The sequence below is a fragment of the Malurus melanocephalus genome, unplaced genomic scaffold (genome assembly GCF_030028575.1).
Source record: "Malurus melanocephalus ecotype Western Australia unplaced genomic scaffold, MMel_1.1 scaffold_2, whole genome shotgun sequence".
NCBI classification, from domain to species: Eukaryota; Metazoa; Chordata; class Aves; order Passeriformes; family Maluridae; genus Malurus; species Malurus melanocephalus.
Window position 1 is genome coordinate 5,888,268 of NW_026623234.1, and position 21,871 is coordinate 5,910,138.

At 34.8% G+C, this 21,871-nt stretch overlaps 1 protein-coding gene across 1 annotated transcript in view; it reads right to left on the reverse strand.

The window, feature by feature from the left end:
• Positions 1 to 244: 244 nt before the first annotated feature.
• The window catches only part of UBR1 (ubiquitin protein ligase E3 component n-recognin 1), a 51,439-nt gene continuing 29,812 nt past the window's right edge, over positions 245 to 21,871 (reverse strand). The window contains exons 31-46 of the mRNA XM_057366199.1: positions 19,733 to 19,885; positions 19,218 to 19,315; positions 18,524 to 18,617; positions 16,977 to 17,125; positions 14,591 to 14,646; positions 14,180 to 14,276; positions 12,857 to 12,924; positions 11,865 to 12,015; positions 10,926 to 11,013; positions 9,206 to 9,339; positions 7,870 to 7,978; positions 5,734 to 5,790; positions 5,179 to 5,256; positions 4,351 to 4,521; positions 4,061 to 4,162; positions 245 to 3,606 (exon numbers count right to left, since the gene is read on the reverse strand). Of these exons, the coding sequence (XP_057222182.1) occupies positions 3,465 to 3,606; positions 4,061 to 4,162; positions 4,351 to 4,521; positions 5,179 to 5,256; positions 5,734 to 5,790; positions 7,870 to 7,978; positions 9,206 to 9,339; positions 10,926 to 11,013; positions 11,865 to 12,015; positions 12,857 to 12,924; positions 14,180 to 14,276; positions 14,591 to 14,646; positions 16,977 to 17,125; positions 18,524 to 18,617; positions 19,218 to 19,315; positions 19,733 to 19,885 (1,747 nt within the window). The 3' untranslated portion in view covers positions 245 to 3,464. The remainder of the gene's footprint in view (positions 3,607 to 4,060; positions 4,163 to 4,350; positions 4,522 to 5,178; positions 5,257 to 5,733; positions 5,791 to 7,869; positions 7,979 to 9,205; positions 9,340 to 10,925; positions 11,014 to 11,864; positions 12,016 to 12,856; positions 12,925 to 14,179; positions 14,277 to 14,590; positions 14,647 to 16,976; positions 17,126 to 18,523; positions 18,618 to 19,217; positions 19,316 to 19,732; positions 19,886 to 21,871) is intronic.

Sequence of the window (21,871 nt, forward strand, 5' to 3'; positions counted from 1 at the left end):
TGAAGAAAACAGATTGTGCCACAGAAATGAAACGATTTCTCTTTTTGATAAGGTATCTTTGAATATCTTCTCAAGTAATAGGTTAAAACAATCTAAGTAACAACTTAGATTTTGTATTCAAATCTGACTACTTTACATTGGAGATTATTCAAGGCTGTTGCCTGGAAAATACAATGGATTTCAGTAATAATGATAATAGCCAAAATTTTCCATTATATGGTTTAGTACATTGAGATTTTTACTATGCAAAAGATAGTGCTGTGGCTTTTTTCTTTTTTCCCTTAATTAACAGGATTCTTCTTCAGAACATTTTWGCTAGTAGACTTCAATCTATATACCCCTTACCTTTGCAGGAATTGGTTCTTAAAAACCGTTKACTAAGAATAAAGAGCAACACCATTAACACCTAAATGGTGCCCAAAACTACAACAAAGCAGTCAGGTCATGATGACAAACAGCAGCCTGTAACACAAAAAGGGACAAGAAATACTGGCCATTTTCATGCAAATGATTTCTTGACTGTTTGCTTAGCTCTATAATAAAACACTTTTAAAAAGTGTGTATAAAACAGCACACTAGACCAACATCACAAAGTTTCCCTTTCTAGAGGTTAAGTATCTGCCAAACAGTACAGCCAGTTCTTCTCTGAGAAGATAGAAAACCAGAATCACTCAACTACACCAGTTTTAGGGCATCTAAATACTAAAYTCCATACTTAAGATTTTTTTTACAAATTGAGGTAGCCACTTCAGGAATTTGCATCTGTAAAATACTAGGACAAGTTTCAGGTGGAGTGTATCTTTATGTAAGAAAAWGCATGCTACTGTTCCTTACCGTGTAACAAGGATACAGACTACAGAAATGACTGGTAATTTACCAACCATTTACCAGCTCTCCTCCTTTCCCATACTGACACCACTACAGGGCTCTTGTAAAATGAACTGATGAGATGTTCAAAGTGCCTTCAAATAAAAACTGGATAATCTACGAGAAGTTACTTTATTTCCTTTTTTTTTTAAATATACATATACAAGATATTTTATTTGAAAAGCACAAGAACATTATACAAGTTTCAAATTTACATTTTTGCAATTTAAGATACCAGTATGTGCATTATCAAATAACTTCTGTCAGCTTGGATGGAACRGAAATCAGTGGCATAAGCATCTTGCGGTCACTAAATACAGATTATACTCACAGTGAACCAAACTGCATAGTAATTTATGAAATGAAAGATGACCACACTAGTCGTGAATGATATGGGAGCCCATTTGCTAAATTAGTAAGTGCAAACATATASAAAGATGCAACTTTCCTCTCCCACTTCTTCAGCTACAAAGAGATTTCCAGAGCTTTAAACGAGCTCACCTGCTCTTATCAGCTCCTCTCCTTATACACCACAGTTCAGACAGAATACTAAATARTGATCTCCCTGCATATCGGATAATGGAAATTTTGTATCAGTGAAGTGCAAGACAACTGAAAGTATTTGATAACCGAATAGGTGAATATCAGAGGAAAACAGTAAGAGAATACAGGTTTGGTACCAATGAAGCATTTTGACAGTCTTAATTCAACATTTTTGTTGGTAAGCACTGTTTTGATGACATAAAAATTGCCAGTGCATGCCAGTTTTCATGACAACTGGTCTAAATTCAGTAGGTGTTTCAAACGTATTTTAGAGAAGACTAACAATGTTTGTCTTCAAGGAATTTAATATTCAGGTTTAAAATCTGACAATCAAAATAAGGAGAATGGTTCTTAATTGCAAGAAACAGAATACCTGGAAAACATACCAAAGGCAACTTTTTATATCACTGGGGAAGGATTACAGCAAAAGTTTTTAAAGGATTTGAAACCASAACATCTTGTAAGTTCAGTGATATTCCACCTTTAGATTAGTTATGGTGCTGTTCAGTGCCCTCATACATACATACTTAAAGAACATAAAAAAAAAACCAAAACAACAGAATTATCGTATTTAATTCTAAATCATTAATTGTGATTCTACTATCTCTCACATAATTCTGGCAAAAGAATAGAAAACAAAAAAATACATCATACAAAACCACAGACATTAATTTGAAAATGTCCCCTTGAAAGCCTTATTAAAATGGCACAAAAGAATCCAAACAGCAAAGGGGCATTGAGGGTAGTGACAACTTTCACATAGAAATGGCATTTCCTAGGAAAGAGTTTTTACCCATGATATTACAAATTCTCTCATGTATACTATGGCTGAAATTCAGAAAACAGAACAACGAACATTTAGAACTGAAGAACAATCACCTATCATTGAGAGAGAGTTCAATCACAATGTTCTATTTAACTACTGAAGGGCAAAAAGACAGACTTAGCCACCTTYCTCCTCAACCTGGCACTGAACCACTGAACATGCCTCCCAAAACATACCCATTTCATTTGTGCAAACTCCAAAACATGCTCCAAACAATACTGACAGAGGATGATGAGTGGAAAATCCCTCAAATACAGGCAAACTTATTTMTGATTCTAAAACTTGTTGCTTTTGGGCCTTGATTTTAATCCAGTGACAGCTTTGAAGGCCRTTTACTTTACTGAAGTCTCTGGCTCCTGTATGGCTTGCAGAGCTAGACTATAACTACCTACCTGCAGTATTTCCACTTTTGATTATTGGGAAAATCTCAGAAGACAAACTGTAAAGGAAGTAAAACTAACCACAACCTAGCCAAATGGTGAAGCCCTAGACCTCTTATGATATACATTAATGGAGGATAAATTCATTAGATAAAGTGCAGTTCTGGCAATGCAAAAAGCACAGACTTAATTTTTTGATGCAACAAGCAAGATGGTAATTCCCCCCATGCACTTTCTATCCCACACTTMTCATTTAAAGAATTCATTAATGAAAACTCTCATTAAATCTCAAGGTACAGCTGAATGCAGACTTTTTCTGTAAAACTTATTCTTTATTGTACCTGTTGCTGCAGGTGACTAAAGACCTGGCACCACTTCTACTCCAGTATTACCTTGACCTATTTAAAGCTTCACTAAGCTTGGGATAAGAACCCAGGAAGAAAGTAAAGGAGGCTTTTCCTTGGCAACACCATTTAGATATGTTCTCAAGGCATGGAAGAGACAAAAATGKGGTCTGTGCTGTGAAGTACAGCATTTGGGAACTGTCCTCGTGAAAAAGTCAAACAACTAGAATTTCCAAAAAAAAAWAAGGAAATATTTCTGGACCTGAATGTTCAGTAATAATTACAGAATGTTGTTTTCCTTTTTTTTGGAAAAAAAGAAAAAAAGAGGAAAATAKATGATACGACTTTCTGTTTCAATGTATCAGTGATGCATCCATCCTAGAGAATCCATCAATTAATCGTGTCTGAACTACAGAAACCACTTGAGTAGATTTTTTACTGCCACCTTCCTTTCCTTTTTCAAAGCGCTGCCAAAGGTACAAATTTTCACTAAAATCAAGATACTCAGAGCAGTTGCCAGTTGAATCCAAAGAAGATTTGATGTGTTTCTTGGCTCCTGGCAATCTCCTCTATGATGCAGTGCTGCTGCCACAGCAGATGGAGCTTCCGGTAACGCTCCCGACATAAGTGCAGGGGATTGCCTCTTCTTCAGGAAAGAAAAAAATAACCAGTTAGCATGTCAGAATAGCAACTGATAAACTGTCCAATTAATAGTCTAACAGGACCACTAAAACAAATTTAATACTTGTAGGAACACCAATTCCAACAAGTCTATTGGAAATACAAAAAAAAAAATCCTACTTGTGACAAGCACTGACTGCCATTTCTACGATGACATTTCAGCAATGGCAGTTGTCATGTTTCTGATGAAATGCACAGAAAGCATTCTTGAGAAAACTAAGGAAGTTTAGCACTACCAAAAAAGTCTGTTTTCTTATTATAAACTGCCCCTTCCCAATTGGAAACTGTGATCAGCTCACCAGGCCAAGACACAGGTTACACAGTGCTGTACACACTAGCCAGAAGAACATGCTGTCCAACGGGAATAAGAAAGAAAGAGATACAAAAATGGAAATGTAGGAAATCAAACATTTACTTACTTTAGACCTGGATCTGTTTCTCCATATTCATCCAAGTAGGGTGCAGGGTAYAAGCAGCCTCTGGTTTTACCTTCAATGAGGACGACTTTGCATTCCCTGATCCTTAAAGAAAAGAATAGTTTAAAATACAACTCCAAGCAGGCTCTTCACTTTTTGGGGAGCTATAATTTATGTCAAAGTAATGTTTACTTATCTCAGACTAWAATAATCAAGTGTTTTGACAATGTTGTGAATTCGGTCCTTCTCGTACTTCCCTTTACTCTTTAATACATTAAATTCTGGCTACTTACTTGAGAAACATACAGACTCCAGCTCCACATTGAAGAGCATGAGAAGTACAGGCTCCCAACTCCTCCCCATTCACCAGTTCCTGACAACAAGTATTCTGGGAACACAACATTGCCCCACAGAATAAACACAATACTGGGTGTTTCTGCTCATCATCAGAAGACCGTGGGCATCTAGAAGAAGTGGAACCAGCATGTTACAGTAGGAATTTAAACTTTAAAAAGAAATGTTAACTATGGTTAATGTTCCTTAAAAAATACAAAAATACCTATCCAACCAACTAAAAACCGCAAATCACAGTCAAACAAAAACCTATGACATATTATGTCATAATCATTTCACATATCTGCCTCCTTATGCTGTGTTTTTACATGGCTTGAAATATTTTACCTGCAACATATGTGCTTTGAGCAGGAATTTGAACCAGATGAACAGAAAAGTCCCTTCTGACCTGAATTATCCTATGATTCACTCTTCTTGGCATAAAACAGTGCCATCATCTGGGCTTGTTGTGTCCAGTGCAAAAATAATTTTCAGGCTTATGGCCAAACCAAATACACATTGCACTGGAGAAAAATGACCAGCAGATTAGGCTATAAAAATTTTATATGCTGTCTTATCAAACACAAGTGACTTCATTTAGCAAGCTATTGAGTTTCACATTTAAAATGAACATGTGCTAGTATTGGCCAGTATAAGCATAACAATGCCTCCACTTCTACAAAATTATTTCTGTATTGTTTTAATACCAGTTACAGTAACTGCAAGAATATAAAATTCACTAAAAGTGACAAAACACCTAAGAAGGCAACTAAATAGTCACATCTTACCTAAACTGAGAGGCTTGGTTCAGAAGACAGCTATAGTCTTCAGGAAGCTCTATTAAATGATTTCTTTTTCTAGGATACCTAGGAAAGTGAAAAAACAACTATTATGAGAATAATAAAGATCAAAGCAAATAACAGAATAAATACCTACAAATCACTGACAAGCTTTTGGTCTTTTCTGCAAAAGTCTGCACTTCTAGAGCAATTCTTCAGTTCTAGAATCCCAAGTGAGAGGCCCCACATGGGAGCTTCAACATTTCCATATTCCAGCAAAGATGCTGAACTTAAATTTCATATATAACATATATGCATGAAGACATTTCCTATTTCAGTTAGCTTTTGTTCTTTTCTAGAGCAAGACAGATTACTTGCCTAAAAATGTTGTACAATCTCAGTGAAGAGTCACTGCATGAGGAATAATTAAAAGACCTTTAAAAACAAATGTATTTCTTGTCATAGAAATAGGTACAAAACATGAAGTCTCCAACTTGCCCACAATAAGCACTTCATTCTTTCAAGTGTTTTGAGTCAAAAACAGAAGCAACACAACAAGCTTACCTTATTGCAATGCTTTTCCCTTTCAAACAACTTAACACCACTGGGTCAGCACACCACCTATTTCAAACAGACATTTGCAGATTACAGCATTTGATAAATGTGTATTTAGATTCATAAAACTAAACTAGTAAATCATAAACAAATACAGAGCAAAAGTATTGATAGCTCTACCTAAAACTTTACAAGGAAAAACAGGGGTGTTCTTTAATACTTTTCTTCAGGAGAAGTTTTTAAGTTTGTATGCAAGAGGAAAAACCTATGTGAAAAACACTTAGAATTATCATCACACACATGAAAACTAGGACTAACACAGAGTTAAAAAATGCAAGCAATCTTCAGACATACTCAGTTTCTCAAAGTGGGCTACAATACACAGCACCTTGTGGAATATAAGAGCCAACASACACAGCGTACATAAATATTGTACATTCTAATGTAAAAACATTTGGTGTTTTTATTAAATAATCATTATCCAATGCTTATTTTACAATGGTTTATTGCATGTCATGTGCTTGCTTAGAATGGCCAAATGTRTCTGTCAAAACAATGGCAGATATTGGCCAGTTACTGAATAGAGGAAATGGTATGTTTAATGTCTTCTGAGTTATTTCTACAAAAAGAAGAAGAAGGAAGAAAGAACTGCAGCAGATGGTCAATCTAGTATGCTTCATTTAACACATTTCTCAACAATCATCAAATTTAGTCTTCTGCAATAAGATTCTGCGAGAAAAACATATGGAAACCTGCATGATGATTTGGCAACTGTTACTATTACATTAAATATACAGCCTCCTACTAGAAACCTCTTTTTCTGACTGGGAGCACTGTAACTATCTGTTAATCCTGGTTCTAGTGATCTTTTCCAATGTTCACAAGCACCATCTCCTGTGTTCTCTTAAAAGCACTACTATGTCTTTGAGCAAATATGTAGGAACAATGAGAAAAACTTATTTAATAATTTACTTGTAAAAATGAATTTATTAATTTATAAGTAATAATATATACTACAAATGGAATGGATCATAGTAAAACTGTATGTAGGGAATTATTTAGATCAGTTATATGGACTAGAAGTTGGAAATCAACAGCTCAAAATGTCCCTAAATTGAACAAATCCAGACAAAAGAACAGAGGTTAAAAACCCCAACCAAACCACAGTGCAGTAAAAGCTAATGTGAGTCAGAGAATTCTGCCAGGAATAATCATTAATGTACCCAGGTGCTCAAATGGTCACATTAAATACAGAGACATTTTCCAACACAGTATTCTCCTTCCAGATTATTCTTAATCRGAGGTGGGGCATCGTGTGTCTGTTTATTTAATTTCAGCTTTTGAATGCAGAATTTAAGCACTTCTTTATTGCTAAAGAGAGAATCTTTTCTTGAATGCTGCTTTCACAGACTGAAAGAGGGGAAATTTAGACTAGAAATTAGGAAGAAATTTTTTCCTTTGGGGATGGTAAGACACTGGAACAGGTTGCCCAGAGAAGCTGTGGATGGYCCAACCCTGGCAGTGTTCAAGGCCAGGTTGAATAAGGTTTGGAGCAACCTGGTCTAGTGGAAGGCATCCCTGCCCATGGCAGGGGGGTTGGAATGAGATGATCTTTAAGGCCACTCCCAACCCTTTAACATTCTAAGATTCCATGACTGCAGATGGCAATTTAGTAATGCTTAAACTGTATCTTTTAACCATTAAGGCAATTTCAACATCCACCAGTCTACTTTGGAAATGCTGAAAAGAGGTAATACACAGCTTCACCCTGCCAGCTACACGATTTTCTACAGTCTCATTTTATAGCTCATGTAATCAGCACTTCGGCTGTAGACAGATTAAAAATAGGCAAATGAACACTAAGTAGCATATCAAGCATGCAAAGTTTTAAAATAACTTCTTTCATTTGRTTTCATGTAGATCTACAAGCACTAGTCCCTTAAATTATAATTATTTAAAATTGGAATTACCATGAAATAGAGAATGCTTTATGCTTCTGCAGTGCTTAGGGARATTTAGTGTACCTGTGCAAAATGTTTAGAACTTCAGTACGAATTTGAGCTCAATCATTTACTAGCAAATTTGATACAGAATTCCCACAGGGCCACAACAGAAAAACAAGGCCTGTCCAGCCCMAGTCTGTACCTTTGAAGCAGCGGATTTACTGTGTCCTGATATTCATGGAAGAGCAGGAACAAATTTGYAGGTAGAGAGAGGTAACTACAAAGTGCCTTGAATTGTCCTTCTTCAGAAACTGCAAAAGAAAACATGAACACTYGTTCAAATGTTTCAGCACTGCTGAATAATTCACTTAATATTAGAAATCTCCCACTCCCTTTTCCATTGAATAGTACGTATACTACAGCTTCAACACAGCTCCTACATAGAACAATTGGATATTATTCCACCAACTTAATCAGAGCAAKAATTTGGATTAGCTGAGGATCTGCTTAAACAAATTTGACATATATTAAATATTTTATAATGCATAAGTTACTGTAATAACAGAATTCCCTCCTTAAATTACTGCACAATATGTAATATCGTAGTTACATATTTGTAGATTTCTGTACTTGCATTTTAGTTTTTCCACTATCCTTATGACTGTCCTCAATGATATTAAATTTTTCTGTGATCAAGTCAATGCTAACAGATTACATAAAGCTGGGCTAATTTAATAGTTTGCTGGGTGCTCATTTATTGTCCCTGTCCAGAAAATTATRTTGTTTGTTCACCAGAAAGACTCCTCCTTACCGAATCAAAGCTCCAGACTATTGGTAAGGGTAACAGCATATCCCAAAGGACAGAGATTTTGACTTGTATATCCTAATAAAATTCAAACTTAATTCACAGTTTACATAAATCTATTTTATATTTTTATTGTCATATATTATACATGTAATATTTTGTCTCAGTTACTAACAGAAATTATGATCCTTTCCAAACAGTAGATGATTCTGTCTTTCACTGCATTCTGACAGAAGACAAAATATTTATTTTTGGGGATAGTATCTGTAATGCATTAGGATCCKTCAAGGAAGAGACTTAAGTTTTATAATGTGCTTTATATCTAGTTGGCTTTGTTTTGCTCAATCCCTGTATCTTTAGCATTTACCAGTATTAGCACTATACAAAAAGGTTGGTTTTTTAAAATATACTCCACGAAATTTTGCAGTGATGTAATCTAAAKTCTTGAAATTATCCTTAAATCACTCAATCTTTATCAACAAGTACTCACTATCAAAACATCACTGATAATTCACATATTTGCACATATTCAAAAGTACTTAGAACTAACCCTTTTTAATGCAAGGAAAGCCAAGACAACTCAGCTTCTCGTGCTTGTCCCTTCCTATATAAATTAGTAATTCCTTTACTTTCCAAGTCTTAGTTTAATGTATTGACAATTGTTACGTTGTTGTGAAAATCTAAAAATTCTTTCAAGACAAAAAAGGTCATACATTTGTTTTCTCACATTTACCTTGTAGTAGTTCCTCAGGYGGAGAAACTCCGAGCAAGTAATGGAAAAATAAAGCAGCACAACGAAGATAAGGCATGATGCCYTTTTTAACACAATCCCATACAAGCCAGCCTGGAATATCTTGACTAAAGCAACTGTAAAATACAAATGAGAAATAGCTGCAGTAGCTCACAGTGCAAACCTTTCTAGCACTAYCACAATTTGGCTAGCACTGGTAGAATGGTAGCCCTGTAGAAGCAACACTCGTGTGCCCAAAATTCTGTGAAACACAGCCACCAGAAGTTAACTTCTAAATTCTCCTTTGCCTAAGAAATGAGTACTGAGTTTATATACCACACTTACATTTTAATCAGAATTATAAAAAATAAATAGCCAATACACAGCTCAAGGTTACTCAAAATCACCTGATATAAACTATGCAACACATCACACAAAGCAATTYATTTTTACACTGGTTGTTTTTATTATTAAAAATTTTTGTAGTTAATTTTTGAAATGGTGACAATTTTTGATTCCATTGGTRTTTTTAATGCAGTTAATAAAAGTGAAAAAAACCACTTTAACCAGCATAAGTACTCTTCAGAAACAATAAAATGAATGGAATAAAAAAACAAATAACTAATACTTCATTATGGAAGTCCCAACACCCAACACTCAGTTTAAAATAAAGCTATAYTAGTCCCATTTTTGTAAAAAAATACTGGAGTAATAGTGATACCAGTAATTACTCCTGTAGTTATGTGCAAAATGGGTCTAGATTTCAATGTAAATTTTACTTAGAGTGTCATTGTTTTCTAAAAATTTTAAACAGAGTTCACATTTATGTGAACAGGAAATTCACAAATATTGACCAGTACCTGATTCTGTAAAGCTGTATTACAACATCAAAGACTGCTGCAAATCTATTATGCAKACTGCTGTTGAAGCACAGATAGGTCAGGGTTCAAAGATGAAAATGCACACGCAGAAACTAAAACATTAAAACTATCAGAGCTGGGTTGCCTAAACTTTGGCACTTAATTTTGTACCTAGGTGTCTTGGTACTAAGCTCATGCCTCAGAAAAAAACCCTCCTGGAATTTAAATACCAAATGTTAGATGCTTAAAATCTTAGACTTGTAAGTTTAGAAAAGTGTCAGTCATTGTCAGTCCTTGAGAAACATATCTTTGCAATTAACTTTGGTGAAGATAAATCAAAGTCGGGTTTGTAGAGGGTACAGCCTTATTTTCTAGCTCATTTCACAACAATACTGAAGTATTAAGGAGTCTGTAGCTGTACCTATCTGAAAGATGGACACTAAYAATCAAATAAGCAACAATATTCAGCTTTACACTTTTGTGTAAATCCCCTTTTGTAGAAGGACTATTTTCTTCTTGCTGGATTCCATTTATAATGCAAGAGATCTAAACCAAAATAATCAAAGCAATGAAAAAAATAATACAGTAGTTGGTTGTATCTCTCTCCAGAATGGATACAGGTATTTTTTCATTCTCAGACAAGTAATTCATTCTGCTGTCCACAAAATGTAGCCATGTTAACTAAAAGCATATCTTTCACCAGTTTCAGTGTTCAGGGCCCTAGGAAGAAAGCACAAGGCACTGTGCTAACTCCCCATACAAAGTGGGTAAAWTTTTTCCTGTCTTCTGTGTTGTGCAGGTCAATTCCTGCGGATTGCTATCTTCCCAGGAAAAGGCAATGTTACAACTGAACTGCTACTTACCCACTGGTGTACTGGCAAACCTCCCTACAGAAAGACTGTGCAGACTGTGCCTCCTCACTGTTGYCAGATGAGTGAGCAGTGGGGGATTCTGTGCATAAAAAGATGAATCCACTGTAAATGCACTTATTCCTGACATGCTTMTCTTTTACAAACACTAAAACCTTTTTTTAAATAATTCAATTGCATTACAGAATTATTTACACTTTAATTTGCTTAATTCTTTTCTATTTGCTATTTTCTGCTTAAAAATGCTCTCCTAAGACTTAATGCTGTAAGGGAGAATCAGGATTACGACCTCATTGCTTATCYTCATATAAAGAACTGCTTCCTTCCCTTGAACTTTTGAAGCTGTCCAACAAAGCTTAAGCTACAAGAATTTCTAAAAATACCTAATCTTTTTTTTAAATTCCCATGATACTGAAGAAAAAGAAAAGTAGTAGCTGGAAGGCCTATAGGCTACTGATAGTTTTTAACAATGTTAAGAAATAGAAAGAAAAGTGAAATTCTTTCTTATCAGTTTACAGGATTCTGATTTTGGATCTGGGTATTTACTAATTGAAGGGTAAAGAAAATTTAATTTCCCAAATCCATGCTGTCACTGTAGAGCTCAGTGATACCACTTGGCAGAGCTTTGATTCCCCTACAAGCAGTGAAGAAAGGAAATTCACCCCTCTGAAATGACTGGCTGACTGGAGTATGTACTGATAAATCAGTAACTACTTTCTTTTCTTAGGCTAAGCACACAGAAGTTATATAATTAAATGCTCTGGACTTGATGTAGCACTATTAAATTTTTACCAAAAATAATTATTACTAMCTAGCCCTAATAAGCCACTTATTAYGAGGAGGTTTMTAGCTGGAAGATACTAATGATGTCAATCCATTATTTTTAAGAAACCGTGCAAAAATGCCAGAGATGCAACACAAATACACATCTACCTGCTGCTGAAGAGATGACAATTTGCATTATGTGTGCCAGTGTTGTCAGATGGAAGAGGTAGAGGTGGTTGTAGGCTGAGCTAACTGATGATGGTTGCAAATCTACAGCATCWTCCCAGTATAAAGATGGAAAGGATAACACAGCTCCCACCTACAGTGAAAACGAATAGGCAAATATTAAAGTAACGGAAGTTTGTTAATAGCTACAAGGGTAGCAATTATATTCTCACACTACATTTATATTTCATTTCTGTAGTCTGAGTATGTTAAACTGTCTTGTTAGTTTTAATTCAAAGTGTAGCAAAAACTCACTGGAAAATATTAACCATTTGTGCACCACAGCATGTAGGAAACTCAAAGTTGTATGGTAAYTGCCAGTTTAGAGATACACCAGGACAGCTTGCCCAGTTCCTAAAAAGCTTMATTTCTATTCTTGGATATAAGGTAGCACAGAGAAAAAACTGAGAAGTGAGACCAAGCTTTAGATAGAAAGTCAATCAAAGCAAACCAGATTTTGTTTGGTTTTGTTGGCTTTTTTGATGAGTGCTTGCTTGAGGTACTTTTTAACAGCAGAAAATACTATAATACAGATTTGTACTAAGAGCAGAAAGAAAAGGCTAAGAAAAATACAGAAGGTAATGAGAGTGAACATGAAGGAATCAGAAGGTATRAGATACTGATATGAGACAAAGAGAAAGTGAGGGAAAGAAACTGAGKGCATTTCTTAATTTTTATGCTTAATAACAATGGAAGTGGTAAAAAGAAGACTGAGATAGCAAGCACAACATTTAATAAGAGCAAGGCAATAAAGACTTGAAAGTTAGCAGAATTAAACACAGAGCAGTCATATGCAATCATTTGATTGTTGCTCATGTATAATCACTTGACTCATGCAAATGAACAGATAATGCAGGACTATTTAYAGAGTACACTACACAAAAATTTATGCTCAAAAAAAGTGTTAGTATGAAGATTAAAATGAACCTGCTCACCAAAACGTGGAACATATCTACTTCTAAGAGTGATGGAGTGTCTTCCCCTTTAAAGTTTGGTAGAAGAACTACAAAATAAAGAGATCAGTTACACATTTAACACATATTTTCTTCTCTTGGATTGAACTGCAGTATCGGAATCTGATTTTAAAGCCTCTATAGTTTCTGTATTTTCATTTAAAAGAAGTCCAGATTGCTAAACTAAGGATCWATTTAATTAACTGCTTATTTATTGWCCACTTATTTRTKGATTGTGCATATGTAGCTATTTCCACATGGCCAAACAGCTGACCTTTTTAATWAATATATCTTCAAAATTCGGAGATATAAATCTTTGATTTATTTCCCCAGCCCTAATAAATCACTCACAGTGTAAAGGTTGAAGGTCCCTAAGGCACCTCAACACTAGATGCCTCACAACCATGCCCAACACAAAAGCCTAAGCACCACACTTAAGCACATTATCAAACAGATAGCAAATCAAAGAGCAGAATTCAAAAAGGCCATCATACTAACCTAATCAATAGGAAACATGGGAGAAGCTACATGCCTCAAACTAAATCTCCCTGAGACCAAAAGATCTTAWGCTAGGCTTCAAGCAGGCTTTTGAAAGTATCAAAAACCACAGTTTTTATGGAATGGTTTATATTGGAAGGATCTTAAAGATTATCCAGTTCCAACSCTCCTGCTATGGGCAGGGATGCCACTCACAAGACCAGGTTGCTCAGASCTTCATCCAGTCTGGCCTTTTACACTTCCAYRGAYAGCACATCCACAGCTTCTCTGAGCAGCCTGTTCCAGTGCCTCACCAGCCTCACAGTAAAGAATTTCTGTCTAACATCTGACCTAAACCTACTCTCTTTCAATTTAAAACCATTCCCCTTTGTCTTGTCCCTATAYACCTCTATAAAAAAATCCCTCTCCMTCCTTTTTACAAACCCTCTTAAGCTACTGGAAGGCCACAATAAAGCCTCCTAGGAGTCTTCTCCATGCTGAGAAGATGAGTTTTCACAATTAAGACAGAGAAATACCTATTTTTGGCTTTATTTGTCTAATTAGAARAGAATTTGAGTAATTTTGAATTTTGCCAGAAATAGTTTGTTACTCATCTGTAAATATTCCAGATCTGAATATCTGCAGGCCTAGGTAATCTGGGATAAATTCAATCAACACCCCATGATTTCAGACAACATTACAGAAATGGAAGTGAGAGCTACTGGTCAAGTACTTTGACCCTTTTTTCTATGTTGTATTAACCTGTGTGCCATTTTGGAATAGAAACTTCTGCATCACCAAAGGTAGTAAAAGAAAAGAAYACAGTACCTCCTAGAAGACGAACCAGATGTTTCTGAATCAGAACCTGTGGGGATGTTGTCCTCTGAGCAGCTGCAAACTGCACTAGTGCTTTAAGGCCACTGTGCTAGAACGCAAGAGAAAATGGTTGAACAGGACAAAAGGCTAAATATAAAAGTGAAATAGAACTKTAAAAATATACCTACTTCCACAAACATACAACACATGTATAAATTAATTTAATATGAGCATCCACATATAAGCAGACATATTATTCTTTACAGTGCTCTTTATGCTGTGGATCCAAATATTGAGAGATATCCYTCTACAGAGATTGATCTTGATGTTAGCAATTTCATCAGGTTTATATATGCATGTATATTATAAATAATAAATAAACTTTTTTGTTTAAAATATATTGCATATCTTACTTGTCCATACCTGTCTATTTTGTAGMGATCCAAATAAAGGCTTGCTCTCCACTTCTAAGAGGTTTTCTTAAAATTAAACACAGAAAAAAATCAGTTGCTTTGTTTTACACAACTTAATTTCTTCTTAGTATATACAACCCCTCTTTAAAGCTCAACTCTATTCTTATAAAAGAATTATCTTAAAAAAATAAATCAGTATTAGACGGCACTGAACGTTTCCCAGATAAATTGCAGTAAAGGAACACTATTTCACTGAATGATAACAYTCATTCTATGGATTTAGATTTATTTTCAGTTACCCTTATGCAATGCTCAGAACCATCAAGTTGCATTCACAGAGATTCTATACAGCCATCTTACCCTCATATTTATCACAGAATCACAGAATGTCAAGGGGTTGAAACAGAAACTAAAGATCATCTAATTCCCATCCCATGCCCTGGGCAGGGACACCCCCTACTAGACCAGGTTGCTAAAGGTCTCATTCAACCTGGCCTAGAACACTGCCAGGGTTGGGGCACCCCACAACCTCCTAGGGCAACCTGGCAACATTTGCTCTACTGCATTTGACTGCAGTTTAACTGAAATATTTAAAAAATAAAATTCCCAAGTTGAAATACAATTCAGCTTTCCTCCTTGAATGCATTGGYTCTGAAGGAATAATGAAGAAAAATAAGCCAATAACATAAGAAAACTAATAAATTCAATTGAGTAAAATGATATGAATTCRAATGTTTTTGCACTTTGGTCACTTCTCAGAGATTAAACAGTACATTTGTAATTTTTATATTTGATTTAATTGGGAAATTTTGGGCTGAAGGCTTTTTGCTGTGTGTTTTTTGTTTAGGGTTTTTTTTTGTTGTTGTTGTTGTTGCTTTTTGTTTATTTTTTCAAGAGTCTGGCTTTTGGCAATAATACCAATTGGCATCCCTTGGATCAACGATGCTTTCAACCTCCTCTAGAGGCTCCTCTAAAGTTATTTGTCTAAGGAGCTCAGCTACATGCCCAATAATGTTTTAATAAWGCACTATGACCAGACTCTAGACCAGCATACTGAAGCCATGCAGGCAGTTTTGCTTTACAATTTCACAGAAGTCTGCTCCATTTGCAAAYAAGAATGAATCCAAGGAAGTGGTGTGGCCTCAGATAAGTCAAATTACCACTGTGGTCCCTCTGGCTTTATATTTTTGTTCTCAKAAGGTATTTTTATTTATTAAGGTATGTATTTCTGAATTCTCCTACTAAAAGGCCTTCAATATCACACCTGTGATAACAGTTGTTGCATTTATGGATTTGCTGGCAAGCTCCTCCCTGACAGCCACMATTTTTTCGTATATCAAACAAAACCAACCTACACAGCTTTAACTACATTAATGTTAATAAAGYTGGATGGCTTCCAGTATTTTCTTGSTGYATTTGAAAACTCTAATAGAATCCATCACTAAAAAGATGCCATCAGTTTTGTGACTATTTCTGCYTTATCAGARTATTCCCAATCCACCTAAAAACGTTCTGGACTYGTGATATACTCCCGTTGGGTCTCGTCCCCTAGAGGTTTAAGGTAGACTACACTTGGATTTCAACAGCTTCATCAAGAAATACTTGGTATAGTTGGTAAATCACATTTATGGAGATGTACAATTACATTTCCATTTCCTTCACTGTACTTTTCACACTTAGCTCTCACCTTTTTCCCTGCCTGGAAGCCTCTACAGATTTATCTACAGCTTCATGTTTATTATACAAGCTTATTTATGTATGTAGTACAGAAATGAAATGAGATAAACAAATACATTATCCCAAAAAATGAAATCATTTTTCCGGTAATTTTTTTTCCTTCAGAGATTCATGGCATGTTTGGCTTTTTTCAGTGTGTTTTTTGTTTCTTTCTTTTTCTACCAGCTACCTACTAACWATTTCAGAATACAAGAGACTTTCTTCTACAAATTCCATGAAAATTCTTTAAGAATTTAGACAAAAAATAAATAGGGAGTACTATTTCACAGCTATTTCGACATTTAGTGTAGGAGATGCCTGCAGATCAATGATGTTTGGCAGCCTGAAGATATTAATTGAACAGGCTTGATGTTACAATCAGCAATGTAAAACATAATCTCTAGCTGCTGACTCAAATGAAACTCAATGTTGGCATTCCACATCTTATTCTATAAGCTACTACCTAAGAAAAACATCCTATTATTTATATTGGTTTAGAGATAATAATTCTATTATTATATATGCAATTACATAAAATTTACTGGGCTATATTATTACATATGGCTTGTATTATGTAATAATGTACTATYATTTATACAATCATATTGTATAAAATTAAACAATCAAATAATTGTAACATTTTCAATTCATGAGAAGAATTAACTGCAATCATGCTTTACCTATACACTGGATRGTAAAAGCACACGTGCCCCAGGTCATCATAGGAATCCGGGAATCAGCCTCATTTGGAGCAACTTTTAGCCCAACTCTATAAATGGTGGTGGCAAAGAGAATAAGCATCTCCTTGATACTGCTTGAGTACTTGGCTCTGCAAAACCAAGACGAGATAATTTCAGTCTCCATTATTAGTAGCGTTTATTACTTATGGTTAAATCAATCACTAACAAAGTCTAAGTCTAAACAAGGACAGTTATTCATGAAAGAAATATTGAATACAAAGCCCTTTTGTCTGCACAGAGGTGTAAAAATCCCTACTTTTAGTAGYAGACAAATACCTTGCCATAAAAGGCACTACAAATTGAAGGATTAAGAGCTGCCAGGTTGGGAAGAGATTATTTCTGTATATTACATTATAATTTACATTAGAAAAATGCAAACATTTCAAAGTGAATGAAATATAATATACATATGAAATAATGAAAATAAACAATATAAGAATGTTTATTCTTATAATGAAAATACATGACAATATATAATGAAAATAAACAATGTAAGAAACTAATTGTAAGTTCTGAAGTGAAAACAATAAGGTGCAAAAAAGGAAGACATTTTAAGTGTGTTTTTAAATGTATTTTTTAGCATTTAAGCTCTTTTCAAATGACATTAGTACAGGTAGTAAAATGTAAATGTAAATGTAGTTACATGTAAAAAAGTTTTAATGGCTTGTGCATTTTTTTCAAAGTCACACACAAAACTTTGTAACAGAAACACATGCYATTAATTCTCCTTATCTCTATGGACAAAACAGTTGTACCACAGTCTAGAGTTTATCCAGGTTCATACTAAAACACCACACTGTTTAAGTTTGAACTACAGAATCTTTCCCATGAAGATCACCTATCAAKAAACCATYTGATTCAACTTTCTGACAACAGAATTTTTYYTTTTTTTTTCCACAAATAGAAGATACAAGTGGGTACTTTGCATAATTATGATGTAAYTCAGAAGYAGCAGAAGCAGAGTACTTGGAGCATGATCTAAAAAGAATTAAAGGACAGTTGAGCTCATTTGAAAAGTATCTATCCATTCATTCTGGTGTAGTGGGTGAGTGCTTTTGCCCACTGAAACAGAAACAGRTAACAGAGCCCTACTCCTCTAGGTGATCCATATTCCATTATTGCATCCAAACCCACCTGAAATCCATTCTATAAACGTGCAACAGGAAAATTAAAACAGACAGACAATAAGTAACTTGCCTAAAGACACAGCAACTAACCCAAATCACTAGAATTGCAGATTAGAAGACTCCTGACTTTTATCTTTGTACCAAGAACATAAGAAGTACCAGACTGGATTTGACCAAAAGGTYCACCTAGCTCCTCACAGATCCAATATTCAGAGAATGCTTATGGAAAAGAGTAAGTAAGCCCCTAGTGAGACAAATAAAAAAATATCATGTCTTTCCATCAATACAAATTCTAAAGTATACCTAGGATWCTGAAAGGAAAATAAATCTAGTGCAGAGAACACTTCCAGTAACACTTACGAGGACTGAACTCCAAAACTAAGGATGGAATGGAATTCCAAAGCTGAGTTCCCCGTTCCCTTGTTGGTGAAAGCTGGAAGATTTTGTTTCTCACCTTCCATAGGGAAAAAAAAAAAAAAGAAAGAGATAAACATATCCACATAAAACTGTTAACAGCTTCTTTGGCTTTTAACAACAGTGTAACAAAAGGGAGTCTTCTTTTTATTTTAAACTTATTTGAAAATAATTGCAAACACACCTCACCAGCAAGACTATATTCCATGATTCCTCCTTTAAGTAACATTTGCCTCTATTCCCCAAAATAGTAGTTGATTCTTTGTGCCTTCTGTTTTCTAAACACTCATACTAACTTTCATTTTGTCCTTTTTTATTTAGTTTTTCTCTTTTTTACCACCTCACAGTCAATACAGAAGTTTAATTAACCATGAGTATTAGTCTGTTGACATCCTCTACAAGTGCACATGATTTTTTTTCTGCAGGAAAGATGGAAATAGTTTAACAGAAGCAAGAAAATTGGTGAGGTCACTGAAATCAAGACATTAGCTCAGGACAGGCAATAACCTTATCCYCAGCTTTATTTGATACTATCTTGATTGACAGCAAAATGTATTTATTTGMGGTTTTCTGTTGGCATTAGTTAAAACATGTACTGACATATATCCCACAGAATAGCTTACAAATTTAGATAACAAACCTTTAGTATTTCTCGCACTGTAGCCTGATATCCTAGCTGTGACAATCTCCAGCCACCTTGCTAGGGACAGGATTTGAGCTACTGCCTCTGCATCTTCACTGAAAACAAAAAYAGAAAGCAGGTTTTATTTTAACACTCAAAGAACCACCTTAACTTTAAAAACAGAGGACACAAACACATCAACTCRGCATTTGCTCAGTTCTACTGGCTTCAGAAATTTTGAGCAAACAGTACAAAATTAAGTGTAAAGCAAAATACTAGGTCTAGGTACTTTCTCATTTGATTTCAGCTCAAAAGATTAGCCAATCCAAATAATGCTTTATAAAAAATCAGAAATTTACTGCCAAAAGAAGTTATTTCTAGCTAAATAATCAACAAGGTGTTATGCAGTATTATATACAGATGATGAAGCTCAAACAAAGTGTTCCTTCCAAAGATTTGAAAAGCTGAGCAGCCCCAATGTAGTTTTTCCCTTTTTTCTTTTTAATTAGAGGTTATACAATCTGGTATTTCACCTGTTTATTTTTTGAGCCTGCAATGGGACAATAGGAATCACAGTATTGCACAGAGATTTGCAAAGTGGACAAAGATACTCTCCATTCTCCAGATCAAATGTCTGTTCAACATGCAGACGTTGTCGAAAATTCAGCTGTATTGCTTCAAAGTACCTACAACAATAAAAAGGAAATTACTAGAAAGTGGAATGACTCAAGTGAAACTGGAATGGCTCAAATGAAACATGAACACAACAGTTCAAAGTGTAATTATACAGCAAACACCTGACCAAGCCAACAAACAAGCTTTTTCCTTTGATTTATTACTTTTTTTACATGCTTGGATGTSAAAAAAAATAAAACCTGTGAGCACATACATGAACTCATGCAAAAATGCATGGTATGTCACTAATGGAAAAATGAGGGMAAGTTTTCCTCGCTTAAAATACTCTTACAAATTTCATTAAGATTTTGCAGACAAGCAGTCCTTACATTTTCTATTCTTCCCTCTCATCTTCAACATAATGAAACACTGTATCTAATAACTCATATGCAACTCATGATAGTAAATTTGAAACAGGTATTGAACATACTATTATTCAATTTTAGGAAAAACTGGTAACATTTCACAAATAATTAATCAGCTATTCATTGCAATTACTGAGCCTCATTGGTAGACAATGGAACTGTAGCCTTCTTTTAACAGAAGACAGAATAATATATAGTAGAATATCACATTTCAACTACTTTAAATTGAAAAGGAAATAAGAAACAACTGTGACCTTTTACAGGTTTTTGCTCCCTCAGTGGATGCAGTAAGCCTTCAAATTTCACTAATGTCTCAGTGGTATTTATAAGAACAAAAGATAGAACATTTAAAGCTTCTTCTCTGGATACCAATTCARTCCTAGTGTTCAGACTATGTAGGACTTAGAGACATTTACGAAATTATCTAAATTCCACATCAAGGTAGTAACTAGATATTTTTTTCTTTAAATCATATACCTTAATGAAATAAAATCYCATTTATGTGATAAGAAGCTCTAATGAATACAGAATATTTAGTAAAGTATTCTGTTACGAACAAAAAAAAACATAATTTTTTCCTCCACATTCACACAACTATGTTTTTGCAAGCAGCTCCTCTTCCTCATWCATGGCAACTACAAGGATATTCCAGTCATTTGAATTTGCTCTGTTTTAGAGGGTTTGCAGTATTTTTAGTTTGCACATAGAAAGGTAYGGCACACATTGTTCGGAGGAATATTAGTAAGTTAGAATATCTGTTATGTAATAAATAAAAGACTGTACTCAAACCTTCTGTGCCATCCCATATGAGAAGAGCCTGTTGTCCATTTTAATCCCATTAACCCATACAGCAAGTCATCTTTTCTTAAAAAGAGCAAGGGAACTGAGCTCCAAAGTTGCACTACTTAGATCTATGCAGATGTAGATGGATCTGCCAAGAGCAGATGCATTATACACAAGGAACGTACYTGTGTATCATTTTAAGTGTGTGCAACTATTGTACTGATGTTTTGTTGTAAGAAAACAACATATATACACACATATAGAAAAGTGAATGATAAGCACTAGAAGTTTAGTAAGTTTTTTTAAAGTAAAATGGCACAAATACAAACAACAAGCCTCAACAGATTATTTATAATATAGTTAATATATATGTAGCTTTTAGTTGTATGATGCAACTTTATCTGTTCATAATACTTCAGTGGGYTTATTTCTATTATTATTATTTCACACTGTTTATATTATTTAGACTTGCCAGACCTAGGTGGAATGAAATATAGGATAATTGTATCATGCAAGTTAGGAAACTTGATCTTTTAATGTTCAGGTTGCATTTGAATCCAAAACACTTGGTCTAAATTGTAGGTCCCCAAAACACTAGAAATCTACTAAAGTTTACTGCAACTGAATCAATTCTTTGCCCCTATTAAGGGCTTCTTCACTGATATGGGAGGGGTCATGGACAAATACCAGTAGATTTAACCACTCATATTCTAAATGCAAGAATCTCTTCTAAAGACTCACTGGAATAAATCAGYTTCACCCTTTAAGTACTGACAGGGTGACAGACTTTGAGTACTGTTGCTATTGAACGCTCACCTGGAAGACTCCTACTGGTTGTCACAGGACTGC